This window comes from Hyperolius riggenbachi, chromosome 8 (genome assembly GCF_040937935.1).
Source record: "Hyperolius riggenbachi isolate aHypRig1 chromosome 8, aHypRig1.pri, whole genome shotgun sequence".
Taxonomy (NCBI): Eukaryota; Metazoa; Chordata; class Amphibia; order Anura; family Hyperoliidae; genus Hyperolius; species Hyperolius riggenbachi.
Window position 1 is genome coordinate 239,841,988 of NC_090653.1, and position 19,204 is coordinate 239,861,191.

Consider the following 19,204-nt stretch of genomic DNA (forward strand, 5'->3'; position numbering starts at 1 on the left):
TGCAGCTTCTGCATCAGCTGGAGTACTTCCATCCATTTGCAGTGAGTGTCATGTTCCATTGACATTAATGACCATTCTGATGAGGTACATTAGAAGTGGAAGCAACCAACGCGGTAAGTGTAAAAGGGGTTTCAAGTAAAACACAACAACAAATTTTTTTATTTTTTTTTATTTAAAAAAAACCTCCTGAACATTACTCATTCATTCAAAGTATAGATCATCCAAAATGATCAATGTAAAGAGAATCTGAACAGAATTTTTTTGAAAGGACCAATAAGAATTAAAATTGCTAATCGCTTTCACAACCACTGGCAAAAATTGCTACCAAAATCGCCAGAAAACTCATGAAATCACTTACAAAGCTCTAATTAAGGCCAGCGATTGCAATAGGGCTTTGCGATTTGTAGTGGGTTCCAGTGATCACACTTCTCTGACACTGGAACTGTCTAGGGAGGTTTTGGGGCTTCATATCAATAGAGTGTAGGGCCCAATGTAAAACTCGCACTGGGACCCCAAGCTCTTCAGCTACGCCACCGCTTCTTCCCCAGTGATACCCAAGGCTTTACTGTGAGCTTCAATCCATCTTTAAAAAGAACCCGAGGCAGTGTGTGTGTGGGGGGGGGGGGGGGGGCAGATGGGACACAGAGGCATGTTCCCTGCCTCATGACATGCGCCTCTATGTCCCCCCACCACCGCACTATAGCAACCCCCCCCCCCCCCCCCCCGAAATTAGCAACACTATTTGGGGAGGAGAGGGATTCCTCACTCAAATGCCCGCTAGGGGCTTTCCTGCAGGCTTTCCAGAGCTGCTATTGGGAAGCTCTCTTTCCCTGGACCCGCCCCTGCCACTCCTCCACTTCCCTGTGTTGCTGGGAGAGAGAGATGTCTCTCCTTCCAGTGTCGTGACCCAGAGGTCATGAAAGTGGGCCCTAGCAGACCTCAGGAGCGGCGGTGAGTGGTGTGGATGGCGGCTAACAAACCACCCAGCCCCCCGGATCAATTATATGAGCCCACCTCAGGCTCTCTTTAAAAGTCCACTAGGGTCTGTTTACAGTATCAGAAACTCCACAGGAGATCTTCTGTATTCAGCTCTGAGTAATGTCCCAGGAATAACTGGCAGAAAGGAAGACGCTGAAAGCAATAAAAGTCGAAAGGTTCCAGCACTTTCCTACTCTATTTTAAAAAAAGGATTCATTTGGAGATCCTCATTATATTTAATAATATTTAAAAAGTTATAATTACCACAAAGACGTATTGAGCTAAAACTTATCATCCACATCCAGGACTCCCCATAAAACAATCATATAAAATGGTTTAAACCAATCATGACAACAACCCAACCAAGACAGTTTCCTGATCATAAGTAGAGCTGATCAGATGCAACTTTTTCAGCATGCTGTGAATTGTGTTGTCATTTTTATGAAGATGAAAATTGGACCAATCATATACAGTTGCTGCCATTTTGGATTGGTCCAATTTCAATCTGCATACAAACTGCAACAACATCTGTATTAAAGTGAACCCGAGGTGAAAATAAACTGATGAGATAAACAATTGTATCTATCCTCTTATGCCTAAAAATGACTTTTTTAAAATATATTTTTAAGTTTTATTTTATGTTTAAAAACTTTTAAAGTGAAAAAATAGATACCGTATATTCCGGCGTATAAGACGATCCCCCAACTTTTCCAGTTAAGATATAGAGTTTGGGATATACTTGCCGTATAAGACTACCCCCTTCTTCCAACGCACACCAAATAAAAAAAAAATCATATACTGGTGCTATGTATGAACAGATACTGGTGCTGTACTGTATGTGGTACCCAGTATATAGGCGATTGACTGGTTGGATTGGTCAACTCTCCCTCTCCCTAAGTGGATTGGTCAGCTCTACCTGTCTACCTGTTTATCAGAGCGGTATTGAAGAATAGATTGCACTGTGTCCATAAAACACGCCTTTTTCACCTGTCTGGCCCACCCTTGTATCCTATGTACCTCCTTCTCTGCCTCTCAGATCTCGCACATGTACGCCTGCGCCGCTTCACTACAGTCCTCAGCGGCGAGATCTGATAGGCAGTAACAGGACAGGGCTTATCACCCGGCATCAATGACTCCCGGCGTATAAGACGACACCTGACTTTTCAGATGATTTTCAAGGGTTAAAAAGTAGTCTTATATGCCAGAATATACTGTACTTACCTTGGTAGAGAAAGCCTCTGGATAATCCAGAGGTTTTCTTCGTCCCCCACGAGTGCACCAATCTATTACTGGGACCCTCTGAACCAATTCAACAATGGCTTATAGAATAGGTTCAGTGACTACGTTTTGAGCAGTGTACGAGCGCCAGCACATAGACGGCTTGCGTCCGCAGAGTAGGACGGAGTTGCTTGTGCGCGTTTTTTTATTCCATGCACAAGTGGCTTAGTTCTACTGCACAGGTCTGTGCGCCTGCGCATTGCGGCCACGCTCGTACACTGACGGGAGTACAGCCATGAAGAAGAAGTCCTGGTGAGAAGCGGTGGGCTTCAGGAGGATCACAGAAGCATCTGGGTCATCCAGTTGCTTCCCTCTACCGAGGTAAGGATCTAGCTATTCTATTTTTACGTGACAATTTTGCTTTAAAAAATATAATTAAGGTTTCATTGTCTCTGCCCAATGACACAGTCTTTGAAGTTTCCCAGAGATAAAATATATGAACGATTGACCTTTTTTTATCTATCCCCTGCGCTCAAAAGCTGTTCTCTTCCAAGCAAGAGTTGTATAGCTGAAATTCCTTATCTGTGAGGGTTACACTATAGTCTGACTAAGTCCTGACTGGAGAGAAAATGAATTGCATACCTGAATGTTAAATCTTTCAGGCAGAAGCACAGCCTTGTTATTAATATGCTTGGCACTATACGTACACGTCTAATGTCACCTTAGGTACACTTTAAGTCAGAAAATTAGCACTGCATTGATCATCTTCAGTGACAAGGGGATCAACATACAGAGCAAGCAATGCTTTCTAGATTTTGCATTTTGAAGACTTGAAGAATATTCTGATAATACACCCTTGGGCTTAAACATGGAGGGCTTTGCTGATCATGTTATACAATTTGACTCTTACTTCCAATGTGCAAAGAGGTCCTTATTTACTTAAAGGACAACTGAAGTGAAAGGCATATGGAGGCTGCTATATTTATTTTCTTTTAAGCAATACCAGTTGCCTGGCTGTCATCTGCCTCTAATACTTGTAGCCATAGACCCTGAACAAGCATGCAGCAGATTCACAGAGGTTTCTGATATTATTGTGAGATCTGACAAAATTAGCTGCATGCTTGTTTCTGGTGTCAGACACTACTGCAGCCAAATAGACCAGCAGGACTGCCAGGCAACTGGTATTGTGAAAATAAATATGGCAGCTTCTATATCCCTCTCACTTCAGGTGTCCTTTAAGCTATGTTCACACTACGCCAGTTTTCCGCCATGGATAGCGGATCTGATGTATAATCGAGTGTCCATGATTTTGTGGTGTCCATTGTAACGGACATGTCTAAAAAGGTTTTACAAGATGGGACTTTGAGTACTTATACAGTAACGAGCATAAGGTAATTGGCCTCTAGAGTGCATCTAGCCTAAGGAATCACAAAGTTGAAGATCTTTAGCAATCCTGCAAAACTTCCAATATTTTAAAATCAGTTTTCCTTAGTGTGCTCTTTATAAATCTTCCTCAGTGTTCAGCCAGTTTTCAGGCTCTCTGGGTGCTCCAGTTGTAGCTGATTAGTCTGCATCATCCCCACTCTTCAAACTGGAAGGGAGGTGCACAGTAGGAATCCTTCTGAGGTGACTGCCACCTACAGCACAGACAATCATAGTGCCGGTGTGTCTTAGATCCTGGCCAAGTACTTTTACAAGTGATTTACACTCAGACAACAATGGGTTCTGCACATTTGTGCCTGAAATATTGTTTTTTAGGAATCCTTGGTATGTTCTTCAATAACCCAGGTGAGGGATGAAATCTTTTGCTAACACAGTATTTATTAATCTGGATCCTTTAGGTTTTCAGATGTTCTCCAGCCTTGGACAACCTTAGAGAACCAGTATACTCTTCAAGTTTTCTGTAGTGGCAACATTTTTTTTCCTGGATGGAAAAGACAATCCTCAATTATGGTCATGTTTGTTATCTTATCTAAACCATGTCCTAAATCCTCTGCACTCATGCAGCTGCTACATAACATGCCCATTAACCTATCCAGAAAAAAAAACTGTACACAGTGTATCTGCACTGGATTCTAGTAACACGGCTATTGTAATGTTTCGCATTTGCAATGAGGCTGAAAGTCATTGACTTATATTGTTTGATTGTCCATTTTGAGTGCCCTGGTCACCAGCTTCACTGGCGGCTGGAGGCTCTGGGACTCGGCTTTGTAGGAACTTGCGAACATCTTTGATCATCGGCCGCAGTACCTGAATGAGGGCACTTAGTGCTGCCTGTGTCCCCTCCATAGCCTGAGCCTGTCGCTCCTGAGCGCTGGCCTGGACTTCCTGTGACCGACGAATCATTTGCAAGATGTCGTTCTGTTGTTCCATGTGCTGTGAAATCTCTTTCATGTGCAGGTTTGTAACTCTCTGCTCCTGCAGGAGTCGTGCGGAATTCAATGCAATTCTGTTCTTCATCTCCTGAGGTTTACCCGTCACTTCAGCAGTAGGCGAGATCATTTCTACAGGGGTCTCAGTGGTAACAGTTGTGGGGGCTTCTGTTGTACAGTACTCCACCACGTTTTCCTCTAAGGTATGGTAAGTTGTTCCTGCTGGGACTAAAAGAAAGAGGTTATAGTTCCTTCATCTACTATGTACTGTATATTATTTTACAAAATGAAAGACTGAATAGATCTTGTGCAAACACTTTCTGCCAAGTAAAGGTGCCCATTAACGGTACACTTTTCTCAGAGGATCGACTTTCCGATACAATAATAGCGGTCAAAAGGAAAGATCGGAAATCATTGATACCAATTTGACCGCTATTTATCAGATCAGGTCTATCGTCTATGAAAATGTTATCATTTACAGACACCTTAAGACTTGCCACACGATACAAGCTTACTGCTTAAACTTTGTCCAATATTATCAAAATCTATATAACAATGTGGCTGTTATTAAAAATATAAATTAAATCATTGAAAACAGTTTAAAAAGGAGAGGTAGTGGTTGACTTACCTGTCCTGTAGAATAGAGCAACAAATATGACTCAATAGGAATTCAAAAAGTTTATTGCAGAAATAGGGTCAGACAACCTGTTTTGTGGGTGTTCTCCACTTCCTCAGGTCAATAGTACTTCCAAGGCGCTCATCTGATCTCCAAAGCCACACAGCACTTTTATTTTGAGTAATATTGTCCAGAGGAAGCAGGGAATGTCTGTGAAATGTGTTGTCTGACCAGGTTTCTGTGCAATAAACTTTTTGAGAGTCATACTTGCTGTTATATTCTACAGGACAGGTAAGCCAACCACTGTTTCTCCTTTTAAAGTGTTTTTGATTATTTTATTATTTTGGCTGCTTTTACCCTAATGTTATTATTATATACAGTGATGTGAAAAACTATTTGCCTCCTTCCTGATTTCTTATTCTTTTGCATGTTTGTCACACTTAAATGTTTCTACTCATCAAAAACCGTTAACTTTTAGTCAAAGATAACATAATTGAACACACAATGCAGTTTTAAATGATGGTTTTTTATTATTTAGTGAGAAAAAAAACTCCAAATCTACATGGCCCTGTGTGAAAAAGTGATTGCCCCCCTTGTTAAAAAATAACTTAACTGTGGTTTATCACACCTGAGTTCAATGTCTGTATTCACCCCCAGGCCTGATTACTGCCACACCTGTTTCAATCAAGAAATCACTTAAATAGGAGCTATCTGACACAGAGAAGTAGACCAAAAGCACTTCAAAAGCTAGACATCATGCCAAGATCCAAAGAAATTCAGGAACAAATGAGAACAAAAGTAATTGAGATCTATCAGTCTGGTAAAGGTTATAAAGCCATTTCTAAAGCTTTGTGTAACGATCGGTGGGCGCAGAGAGGTCTGATTACCGGTGACCTGCAGCGTCACGGGGAATACAGACGTATACTAGTTTATATGTGATCTGCAGTATCACCGATAATCCAATATACTAGCTACCTCTGTTCACCGGAGTAGAGTGTAGTGTTTAGGTGTAACAGTAACACTTAGAGGACTAGGCCTCAGTACAGTAAGACGTACTGTACAGATTACTTCCGCAACCCTGAGCTCTCCAAGACGGGAGGAGTCAGACTGCTAGCAGGAAGTATCTTCTGAAAGTCACCCTCAGGCGGAAGGGTTACTAACAGAATGAGGAACCTCCTCCAATGGTGAGGTCGGTTCTCGAGGTCGGACAAGCCAGGTCGTACACACACAGACAGATAAAGTACAAGATCGAGAGGCAGAGGCGGAGTCAAAGTACAGGCAGGGTGGCCAAGATGGCGAACTGAACAGACGCGTGTTCCAGGAGCTCCGCTGCCCGGCTCACAAAATCTACCTCCATCCGTCCTACTACTGACGGAAAACTGTTCATTCTGGTCGGCAAATTCTATTCCTAACACCCTGGAGTCGTGGTGCGATCCTCCCCACCAGCTACCGGACGGAGAGGAAGACGAGGTCTCTGATTATTCGGCTGCACTTGCAGGCCCATCGCGCTCACAGAGGACCCAGAAGCGCTTCACCCCTTACGGAGATATGGGGAACAAGAAGGGAGATAAAAAAGACAAGACGGAGGGAGGATTATCTGCAGATAAGTCTACGATGATAGTGCAGACCCCGAAACCTCAGAAAAAAGGATCTCCGCCAGAGAGCCCAGAGGGTGCGGCACACAACGAGGGAGATGAGGCACTGCTCCCTACTACAGCGGAGCTAATGGAAGCGATCAAAATGTGCCAGTCGGCTCTTACTACCAAGATGGACTACATAGAGACCAAGTTTGGCCTCCTCCATCAAGACGTCTCTGACCTCCGCGACCGCACTAAAGACCTAGAGCGCAGAGTCTCGGACAACGAAGATAAAGTTAATGAACACGACGCGGCTATACCTGAGATGAAACAGCGGCTGTCCCAATTGGAGTGCAGGGCGGTGGACGCGGAAAACCGCAACCGCCGCAACAACTTAAGGCTGCTGGGCCTCCCGGAGGGGACGGAAGGGAAAGATGCCTCGCTGTATATGGAGGACTTACTCAAGCAGCTGCTGCCGGTGGAGACCTTCTCACCATACTTCACTATAGAAAGGGCCCACCGTATCCCGACGAAACCCGGACCTCCAGGCAAATACCCGAGGCCTTTGATATTCCGCCTTCTGAATTTTAGAGACCGAGACGCCATTTTAGCGGCGGCCAGGAAGATAGAAAACCTCCAACTGGGGAACAACCGGCTCATGCTCTTCCCGGATTATACCACCGAGACCCAGAAGCTCCGCTACTCATTCCACAGTGTCAAGGCCAAACTGAGGGAGAAAGGAATAATCTACTCCATGCTCTTTCCAGCAAGGCTGCGGATCCAGGATGGAGATAATACCATATTCTTTGACTCCCCAGGAGAGGCAGCCAAATGGTTGGAGAGACGCCCTGCTGACCCATGAGTGCGATAAGTATTTTTCTTTTTTGTTCCTCTAGACCGGACAGAATGTAGGGCTATACGCCACTATACGCTGCCACATGGGGAATTATCTTTTCTGTTAATCCTACTTTTTGCCTTACTATTGAGCCCTGCTTTGCTGAGATTGAGCGGAGACAGCTCTCTACCTACGCGGCAATATTCTAGGGGCAAACTATTACTGTTATGACTGTTATTGTTATAATCGGAGGGTTATTCCGTACTATGTTGGAAATACCGTAACGGAGCGTTTATTTTTGAAAATGATTCTGGCGCGCAGAACTCCCGCACTTTCTCTAATATCGGTCAGTGCATAGATACTTTGAACTAATATGGTGGCCATGGGGTGGTCACATGGGAGCACATGCGGTTGCAGGAAGGAAGCCCCTCGGGCATACAGTAATCCTGCAGACATCTTGCTTTATAGGCACCTACTCCTTGAGTACTGTGACTTAAACTTATTAAGAGCTCATCTCCTGATACATCACAGCATTGTTGATTACCGCTGAGCAAACTATAGTCCTCTGACGGACAAGCCCTCTGCTATTGAGATTATTGTAGTATTAGAGCCACTATGACTCAGGTTTCTGCTCCCTAAAACTACACTACTGTTAACATGTGTTAAATGTTTCTATAATTGGCTGTCCTGGGGTACGGAACTGGAAAACACGCTGTGGTGGTGTGTTTGGTGGGGTTTGCTGGTCCTCACTGCCCGTAAGAGCTGGGGGCTGGTGAGCTGTTCAATGAACCCTTCACTCTTATAGAACCTGCTTAAACGTATTCATGATGGAAATTATATGCATGTTTATACTAGACATTGACAGCGTGCATAGGTTACCTATAACATGATTATGTTTTGCGCCCCCCCCCCCCCCTTCCTCCCCACCTCCCCTCCCCCCCCCCCCCCCTCTCTCTTTTTCCGTATCCCATATATAATTTGGTATGTATAACATAGAACGATTCATTATACTGTGTATATAGATTTTTCTCACTGTGTGAGAATGCAGCTATTCAAAACTGATGCGGTTGTGAGCTCTAACCCGCATCCTTTGCCATGTAACCTTTAATGTGGTTAGCCCATACTGCAAGGGCACCTGTACTTCACCTGGAGCTGGAGCGGTTGCAGTAAAATATAGTATATGTGGTGGAGGGGGAGACTGACGTGCAGATACCCAAACTGAATTAACTATCGCAATTATATTCTCTGCCAGCAGAGAGCGGCATTGTACAACGCTTAAATGCTGCTGTACTTCAGTTATTGCCGGAATCAAAGGTAACTGCTAAATTATAAATTAAATAAAATCTAAGACACTCGTCATGGCATTACCCGACGAAGTACCTATATAAACGTTGCGTCTGGGAGCTGCCACTGGCCCCTCCTACCCTAAATACAAATAGTACGCTCTGAGCTCTTTGCGGGAAGTGCAGGGTTGACTGAGATACTCACTCCTGTGGTGGATGGAGCTGACAAGGTGCAGCAGTTACATTTCATCATCCATTTTAGGTGAATAGATAGGTGTTCTCAATACGGAATGTCAGGGATCACTATACGTTCCAAAAATAATAGAAGCTCTTCCTATCTTATGTAGCCTGTTTGCGATGCTATCCCTCTATTCCTCCCTCCCTCTTCCCCCCTCCCCCCCCCCCCTCTCTCCACCTCACCCTAACCTAATTTATCCCCACCCCTCCTTTTTCACACTTAGGAGTAGCTTCTAAATGCAGGCTAAGAGCAATGATATATATTATATATATGTAATTACTTCCACTATGTGGACTTATTATGAGAGAACTGAATGTTCCCCCCTCCCCCCCCCCCCCCGTTTATTATTTTTCTCTCCTTAAATGATATTACTGAGCATACACACCTGTGACGTAACTTGGTCTAAGAGGTACTTGGGAGGGCTGGATGGCTGGATCCTAGGCTGCTTAAGCAACAATAACAACCTTGCCCTACCGATACGCAAGTGTTACTATACTACCACATAACAATTATGCCCTGAAGCAGCAAGGTAAGCTACTTAGAGAGGCTCTCCGAGCTCCCTTTTTCACATATACTAAATATAGACTTCCAGGTAGCGATGCCTAAGGGGCCAGGCGAACTGGGATCTACCGCCAGCTCTTTCCTTGTGACAAATCAACTTTTGAATTTATAATATAGAACTTTGAGTGAAAATGGATGCTAATCTGGGACCAGGCTGTACGGATAGACCAACAACACTACTATGAGCTCACTGCTGGTATATACGGGGGAAACCCCACCCTGCAATCACCCTCATGTAACCGTGTACAAGTATACCCCTACCCTGTGTAACGAGTTGTGTGAACAGGATTCCCTCCCTCTCTACCCCCCCCCCCTCCCCCTCCCCCTTCCTACCTAGATGTTCTCTGCAATGGCTTATAGCTCTTCAGTGCCCACCTCAGCCACAAGGCTAAATATAGAAGCAATTCGTCCTACGTATTTCGGATGGATGGAGGATGGTGTGATATTAGGACTCTATTTTAGGTTCTGTCTTAGAAACCAAAAAACAAGCTTAAGCCCTCAGTTTAAAAACTGAGTGAAGCTGGGCAGCGGCCTCTTGGTCACGCAGACCACGGCCCCTGCTGAGGGTTTTCTTTTTTTTTTACTCCCCCCCCCAGGCCAGGTTAGCTTGGGGCAGAGTTAGGTATTAAAACTAGCCAGTCCTAATTTAGGACTGTAGGTTCTTTGTTTTATAAAGACAAGTTTAGGGGTTAAGGGTTGCAAGACGTCCTGAGGTTTATGTTAGGTTTGCAGGATGTAGGGTGGGGGGTTCTTGGGGTTAGGAGATACATGCGGTACTTACACTGGATTTGTATGCTTTTTCTCTTTGCTACTTTCTTTCTTTTCCTTCTCTCGTTGTCTGCCTCCGGCTGGGGCCCCTTCGGGCCTCTCTGTAACAATATCTATAAAACCCTATGCCATCCTTTACCACTGGGTGAAAAGGACATTCTCCTTACAATACTAAATACTATTATTAATAATCGGCTCAACCCCAATGTCGGCTACTAACGTTCTTTCTTGGAATGTGAGAGGTCTGGGATCCAAAATAAAGCGTACATTAGTCACTAACTTCATTAAACATCACGCACCTCACATCTGCTGCCTTCAAGAGACACATCTTGTGGGAGGGAAAATTTTAGCACTAAAGAAGCCCTGGGTAGCGCATGCGTTTCACGCAACATACTCATCATATTCCAGAGGAGTCGCAATCCTCATTAAGAAAAACCTGCCCTTTCTCCTACATGAAATAAAAACTGACCCAGGAGGTAGATACATTATCATAAGAGCTACCATTAACCAGGAAGAATTAATCTTAGCGAATATATATTTACCTCCCCCAGCAGATATTGCTATACTGGACAAAATAGTTTCCATTATTGCGCAAATGCCCTCCCAGAAATTTATACTTTGTGGAGACTTTAACCTGGTGCACGACCCAAATCTTGACCGTCTCAAGTGTAATAATAGAGACACGCTGGAATTTAGCAAGTGGCTAGAGGCATACTCCCTAATAGATCTTTGGAGATGGAAACATCCCACAACAAGAGCTTACTCTTGCCATTCAGCTTCCTATGGCTCCTTATCTAGGATAGATATGGCTCTAGGCCCCCACGACACACTCTCATTAATTAAAGCTAGCCAATTTCTCGCCAGAGGGATTTCTGACCATGCACCTTTGGAGTTGACTCTGCTGTTGGGACCCAAGCCAAAAGATAGGGTCTGGAGACTATCCAAACAATGGATTGCTGATCCTACTATCGAGGATATTATAAAACGTCAAATTAGGATATATTGGGTTCAAAACGCAGAGTCCACTTCTCAGCAATTAGTGTGGGATGCAAGCAAAGCTGTTATTCGGGGGCAGTACATGGGGGCCATTAAATTCGCCAGAGATCAAACTAAAGCATATGTGCAGTGGAAAGAGAAAGCTGCCACAGACCTTGAGACAGAATATATTGCTACTCAAAACGCCGATATATATACTCAATGGCAACTGGCTTTGACACAATTGGAACTATACAGGGTAGACTCCACAAAAAAGAGTCTCCTCGCGCAGAAACAAAAAATTTTTGAACAAGGGGATAGAACTGGGAAACTGCTGGCTTGGCTGTCTAAAGACATTCAACCCAGCAATGCTATCCCTCGCCTATTTGATGAAATGCGCAATAATATTGTCACTGATCCTGAGGAAATTAATGAGGTCTTCTTTCAATTTTACTCCAAGTTGTATACAAGCAAATCTCAAAAGAGTGACGCTGACCTTACACAATATCTAGCAGACACAAACTTACCAACCCTCTCTTTAGAGGACCGAGAAACACTAGACGCTCCAATAACAATTACTGAAATAATTGATGCAGTTGCGGATATGCAGACAGGCAAGACCCCAGGCCTAGATGGGTTCCCTGCTGAATTCTACAAACAATACTCGATACTACTAGCTCCCAAACTGAAAGCCACCTTCCAAAAATCCTTTGATAGTGGTTCTCTTCCTCCAACTATGTCAGAGGCCCTAATAATTGTAATCCCCAAACCAGGGAAAGATCCCACAAGATGTGCTTCATATCGGCCTATCTCCCTCTTAAATACAGACGCGAAAATCCTTGCCAAAATATTAGCCACTAGATTAAACTCATGTATTTGCAAAATAATTCACCACGACCAATCAGGATTTATGCCTGGCAAAGGCACGGATATAAACTTGCGTAGGTTAATGACCAATATTGCCGCCGTGCATATAAACACCGGGCACCGAGTGGTAGCCTCGTTAGACGCCGAAAAGGCATTTGATACTGTAGAGTGGAGATATTTATGGGCAACCATGCGTAGACTTGGGTTTGGAAATAATTTTATCAGTTGGGTTCAGATGCTTTACGACTCCCCTAGGGCTAAGATTCGCACAGGCAATATAATATCGCAGTTCTTTAGTCTGAAGAGAGGCACTAGACAAGGGTGCCCACTGTCACCCAGTCTATTTGCCATAGCAATGGAACCAGTCGCTGCCCGAATCCGGCAGTCTTCTGCGGTAAGGGGTCTATTGCTGGGAAAGTTACATGAGAAAATATCCCTCTACGCGGATGATGTCCTTCTGTATCTTAACGATCCCCACACCTCACTTGATGCAGCTCTATATCATTTTGAGGAATTTGGTGAGATGTCGGGAGTTAGGATTAATTGGAACAAATCCATACTGTTTCCTCTAGATGATATATCTCTTCTGACACCTCCGGCAAGTGGTCCTCTTGTGGTGGTTGACCAATTTAAATATCTGGGTATTCAGATAAGGAAAGATATCAGTAAATACCGAATGCTTAATGTGGATCCGGTTATCCAGCAACTTGAAAATAAATGTAACACCTGGAATAGACTTCCACTCAATCTGATCGGTAGAATAAACTTGTTTAAAATGGTTTTCCTGCCCAAGTTTACGTATGTATTCAGACAATGTCCAGTATGGCTTCCAACGTCACTATTTAAACGCATAGATAAAATAATTCTATCCTTTATCTGGGCAGGCAAACAACCCCGACTTGCTCTAGACCTTTTGCAGCTTCCTAAAGCTAGAGGAGGATTAGCACTTCCACATTTACAAAAGTACTTCTGGGCGTCGGTGCTTGTTACAATACGTTGGTGGTTCTCTCAAAATGATTTAAACCCAGCGGTGAATGCTGAGGCGGCAGTATTGGGCTCCTATGAGCAACTTACTAACCTCCCGTACAGAGGCCCCAAGGCTAACCCACAAACTACCACAGCCATGTCTACAACTTGGAAGGCTTGGGTTACAACTAGATCTCACATTATTAAACCCAACACTATATCACCTTTTACGCCATTATGGGGAAACCCAAATTTAAAACACTTCACCACTATCCCTGACCCAGTGGTTTGGGCAAGGTACGGTATTAAAAACATTTCTCATATTCAGCATGATAAGTCCCTAAGCACGTTCCAGGAGTTGAAACTTCAACATAACCTTCCCAATAAGCTCCTATTTCGGTATCTGCAACTGCGTCACGCCCATAGATCACAGTTTGGCTCTAGACCTCCAGACCTAAACACTGACAGACTAGAACAGCTGCTCTTAACCAAAGACCTCCCCAAAACTCTCTCTGCTATCTATACTGAGTTGATTAATAACAATCACCCAAGATTACATAAAAGTTTCCAGAAATGGTCAATGGACGTTCCTACCCTGACTGGGGCGGATTGGGACTCGATTTTAATGGAATTCCCTACCATAGTAATTGCGGCTAGCGACCAACTCATACAAACTAAATTCTTACACAGAGTCTATCTGACTCCTGAAAGATTACACAGGATGTGCAACTCTAACTCAGATCTCTGTTGGAGGTGCCTGGTGGATATGGGTAGCTTTACGCATATCTTTTGGTCGTGTCCTAAGATCGTCCCGTTCTGGGAGAATGTCCTTGTTATCATTAACAAACTATTACAGACCTCATGCCCACTAGACATAGGGATGTTCTTACTCGGGAGATTGGGTAAAACTAACCTCTCAAGTCATAGGCAGACACTGCTTAAATTGCTCTGTTTTTACGCCAGAAAGGAAATTTTAAAACTCTGGAAAAAACAGTCCATCCCTACAGTTGGCATGTGGGCTAAAACCATTAATAATGCTCTTCCACTATACAGGAACACGTATCTAAGCAGAAAGAGCCCAAAGAAATTCGGGAAAATCTGGGGAATTTGGGAAAGCAGGATTCTTGATCCAACAAACGAAAACTTTATCCCAATCTTGGATTAGGGGTGCGGCGGGGTCGCGGGCCGGGGGCGGACAACACTCTACCTTCCTTCTTCTCTTCCTCTCTGTTGGTGGGGATTCGTTCCCACTTCCTTTTCTACTTCCTTCCTGAGACAACCTTGGCAATAACATCTAGATGGTTATATGCAAGTAATGAGAATTACCACATTGCAATGAGACGCTGTATTACACTGTATTATCCTATGATGAATTGGATGATGTGATATGTAAATGTTACAAGAAACCTGTACCATCGTGCTGTGATATGTAATACTTGCACAATTACTGTATAATCCAAGATTGTTTCTACACTTTACTCTGTTAATTCTTGTAAAAATCCAATAAAATTCAACTGTTAAAAAAAAAAAGTACAGGCAGGGTTCGGCAACGGGGTATCAGAAATATCGGAGTACAAAATCAGGAGGCAGAGGCGGAGTCAAGGTACAGGCTGGGTTCAGCAACGGAGTATCAGAGATAACGAGGTACAAGGTCAAGGTTCAGAAGGATAGTCGAGGCAGGCAAAGGTCATAACAAATAATCACAATCAAACTAGTACTTTAAGCTATCAACAAATCTAGCTTAGTGTAGGATTACAGCTCCAGCTGGTCCCGGCACACTAACGGATCTGACTAACGGATCTGGGTGCTCCCACGTATGTGAACGCAACGCCAGACAAGGAACAAATGAACAGCTAGCAGTATATATACATATCCTCTCTCCAGCACCTCCCTAAGTGCTGGACCAATGAGGTGTGGAGCCAGGATCAGCTGACCAGCCTGGTCAGCTGACCCCTTCCTTGCTGCCATATATCCCCTGCCTGAGTGCGCGCGCGCGCGTCACTCTAAAACTAGAGGGACTACGAGTCCCAGCCAGCGCAGCCCCGCTCAGCGGTGACTCCGCAGCGGGGACCTGCGGGCTACTCGCCGCACCCAACGCGGCGGTTTCGCCGCGTTCTGCGGCCTCATGCACGGAGGCAGCCGCCTCATGATGCGAGGAGGCGGCTGCCTCTCCGTGCGAGACAAGGCTGAGTGCGGAAGGAGCCGCCCGCCGCCAGCTCATGGCGGCGGCTCCTCCGCGCTTTCTCACACTTTGGGACTCCAGCGAACCACAGTGAGAGCCATTATCCACAAATGGCAAAAACATGGAACAGTGATTAAACCTTCCCAGGAGTGGCCGGCTGACCAAAATTACCCCAAGAGCGCAGAGAAAACGTATCCGAGAGGCCACAAAAGACCCCAGGACAACATCTAAAGAACTGCAGGCCTCACTTGCCTCAATTAAGGCCAGTGTTCACGACTCCACCATAAGAAAGAGACTGGGCAAAAATGGCCTGCATGGCAGATATCCAAGGCGCAAACCACTTTTAAGCAAAAAGAACATTAAGGCTCGTCTCAGTTTTGCTAAAAAACATCTCAATGATTGCCAAGACTTTTGGGAAAATACCTTGTGGACCTACGAGACAAAAGTTCTTTTTAGAAGGTGCGTGTCCCGTTACATCTGGCGTGGAAGTAACACAGCATTTCAGCAAAAGAATAATTATAGCAACAGTAAAATATGGTGGTGGTAGTGTGATGGTCTGGGGTAGTTTTGCTGCTTCAGGACCTGGAAGGCTTGTTGTGATAGATGGAACCATGAATTCTACGGTCTACCAAAAAATCCTGATGGAGAATGTCCGGCCATCTGTCATCTGTTCGTCAACTCAAGCTGAAGCGATCTTGGGTGCTGCAGCAGGACAATAACCCAAAACATACCAGCAACTCCACCTCTGAATGGCTGAAGAAACACAAAATGAAGACTTTGGAGTGGCCTAGTCAAAGTCCTGACCTGAATCCTATTCAAATGTTGTGGCATGATCTTAAAAAGGCGGTTCATGCTAGAAAACCCTCAAATAAAGCTGAATTACAACAATTCTGCAAAGATGAGTGGGCCAAAATTCCTCCAGAGCGCTGTAAAAGACTCGTTGCAAGTTATCGCAAACGCTTGATTGCAGTTACTGCTGCTAAGGGTGGCCCAACCAGTTATTAGGTTCAGGGGGCAATTTCTTTTTCACACAGGGCCATGTAGGTTTTGAGGTTTTTTTCTCACTAAATAATAAAAACCATCATTTAAAACTGCATTTTGTGTTCAATTATGTTATCTTCGAGTAATAGTTAACGGTTTTTGATGAGCAGAAACATTTAAGTGTGACAAACATGCAAAAGAATAAGAAATCAGGAAGGGGGCAAATAGTTTTTCACATCACTGTATGTATGTATGTATGTCTGTACATCATTTCTGAAAGGAGGGACAAAAGAGGAACAGAAGCATTTGGTTCCCAAAGAGGTACTGTACCTCCGAAAAAGATAATTGGGAGCTATGAAACAAATCCTCTCTTTTGGTGTGCAGTTTTAACAGCAGCTAATCGTTTTTTTCTTAATTATATACCTAAAGAACAACTATCAAAGAAACTGTTCTTCTATAAACCCCATATACATATAGAGCATTTATCCAACAACACTAGAAAGCTTTTTAGATGTCTCTCAGTACAGCCTCCGAAAAAAAAAAATATGCTGTGTTTAGGTGTCTTATACATCCTGTTGTCTGCGGTGTCCCCGGGTACTGCCGCAGCTGTCTTTATCAGGAAGTCCGCACATCCTTGCAGAGCAATAAAATACATGTATGCAGCTGCAGCAATCCTCAGGTTGCCCCCCACTTTTATCACTGCCCTTTTCCCATGTCTTTAATACATTCAGTTGTCCGCGCTATTACCGAGTACTGCCGCAGCTTTTTTTTTTATCAGGAAGTCCCGCTCAACTTGGCAGAGAAATGTACCAACAAAGGGGTGGGGGCGCTGGCCCCAACCACCAATCACGCTGCCCACTGCTCCTGGCATCTCTGCTAATAGGAAGCGATGATCTTGAGGGCAAGACCACCTCTCCATCATTGGGGCCAATCTCTGTGCACTCAGGAGACAGCCTGAGGAAAGCTGCAGCTGCATGTATTTAATACACCGGGACACGCAGCCACCAGGACATGCCGGACAGAGAGAGAAGGAGGCACAGGTGCCACTATGTAGTCTTCGGACTACAAGACGCACTGATCCCCCCCCCCCCCTACCCCACACACACTTTCGGGGGGTAAAAAGTGCATCTTATAGTCCGAAAAATATGGTACTCCTGTACTTATGTTTAAAGACCAGCAAAAAAATAAATAAAAAACACCATGCACAAGTCACCTACTCCTAAGCCTTCTCCGCCCTGTCAGCTCTCCCATTCTGCTGCCATGTTCCCCGTATCTGCCGGCATCTTCACCGCTGACCCAGAAGTAACCTGAAAGTACTTGAGGGTCAGCGCCATAGCAGTGGAGATGCCGGCTGATACGAGAAGACGCGGCAGCGGAACGGGAGAGTTAACAAGGTGAAAAAGACAGAGAAGGGCTCCAGGAGTAGGCGAGTTGTGTAGTGGTGGTTTTTTTTTTTCTTTTTTTGCAGGTCTTAAAATGTCAGCGGTGCAAGGGCGTGTGATTGGGGAGGATAACTGCCATTTCCTCCCTGCCCATATTCGACATTCTAGTCAGGCAAAGATTTCAGCTAACTAGAACAGGAACCCCTGGAGGCACTGAACTAAAAGAATGGTGCTGTGACATATGTCACAGCACCATTAAAACGAGGGCACCAACATCAAACAAACCCCTTCTCAGTTCAGGGGTACTTTGAACCACTAGAAGCAATAAAGTAGTCAGAATAATTTTGACACCATTTTTCGCCTACTTTTTGGTATTTGTTCAGTTGCCGAGTGCTAAAACGTTATTATAAACAAAAGAGAGTAAACATTACCTCCTTGGAGAAAAATTAGGGGAAAAGATAAATTGAATGAGTCCTTATGTACAGCACAACATGCCCTGCATCATACCAATGGATTCCGCCACTCCACACTAACTGCCGATTGAAACGCACCATTAAAATATATTTATATTTAGCGTGACGAGCAATTATATTGTCGAACGTAACAGGTCAGTGTGAAAGTAGCCTCATTTATAATTTCCGGCAACTTTTCTTTAGATTGCTTATATGGAACCAAAACGGGCACCAAGTTAAACTATGTTAATAAACGTTGCCCACTCACTTTGTGACAGCGTTACGGTGCCAGTTGAACTGATGGAAACTTGGGTGGGCATCTCAGTAGGGCACTCCTGGGCTGGCAAGGTGAGGATGGCGCTTTCGCCCAACAAGTTACAAATCCGCTGCTGAAGCGGGGTGAGCATTACCGGTGGGCTGCCCACATCGCCCTCGCCTTCCACTGCAGCACGCGCCTGGGACATCTTTCTTCGCACTTCAGTCTTCAAGTCAGACCACTTTTTCTTCACCTCCGCCAACTCACGACGACAAGTGCTGATGGCATTCACCCGCCTTAAGATGTCATACCAAGCATTGCTTTTGGTCAGCAGTGGCACCCCAGCATTGTAATGGTTTATCAAGATGTGCTTCTGCTTCTCCAGTTCTTCCATGATGATCTCCACCTCCTGCTCTGAGAAATTCGTCTTTCTTTTCTTGGCTGGCGTAGCCATCGCCGCTCCAACGATGGGGAATAGGCCGCAATACGTAAACTGCGTAGCTGGGGCGGCGCAGAAACCTACGCAGCGTAACGGCTTCCAGAATCTGCCTCTTTATCGCGTCTCTACGCAATCTTGCGGAGAGTAGGCCACACCCACTCCAATCATCTCTCGCTCTGCAGCTCCCGACAACGCCCTTTGATTCTCAGAAGCTGCGTGGCTCACAGCTTGTCCCTGATTGGTTGAAAATGTTATGTC

General features: G+C 44.6%; 1 protein-coding gene across 1 annotated transcript; it reads right to left on the reverse strand.

Annotated features, from left to right (window-relative positions):
• Positions 1-712: 712 nt before the first annotated feature.
• NAIF1 (nuclear apoptosis inducing factor 1) lies at positions 713-19,138 on the reverse strand. The gene is made up of 2 exons (XM_068248430.1): positions 18,520-19,138; positions 713-4,796 (listed from the first exon to the last, which is right to left on the reverse strand). The coding sequence occupies exons 1-2, from the start codon at positions 18,959-18,961 to the stop codon at positions 4,321-4,323; spliced, it is 918 nt and encodes a 305-aa protein (XP_068104531.1). The 5' UTR covers positions 18,962-19,138; the 3' UTR covers positions 713-4,320.
• Positions 19,139-19,204: the final 66 nt, after the last annotated feature.

Coding starts and splice junctions, on each gene's coding strand:
- NAIF1 (XM_068248430.1), bottom strand. CDS start 18,961: ATGGCTACGCCAGCCAAGAAAAGAAAGACGAATTTCTCAGAGCAGGAG. Junction 4,797..18,519: donor CACCGTAACGCTGTCACAAA/GTGAGTGGGCAA, acceptor TCTTTCTTTTAG/TCCCAGCAGGAACAACTTAC.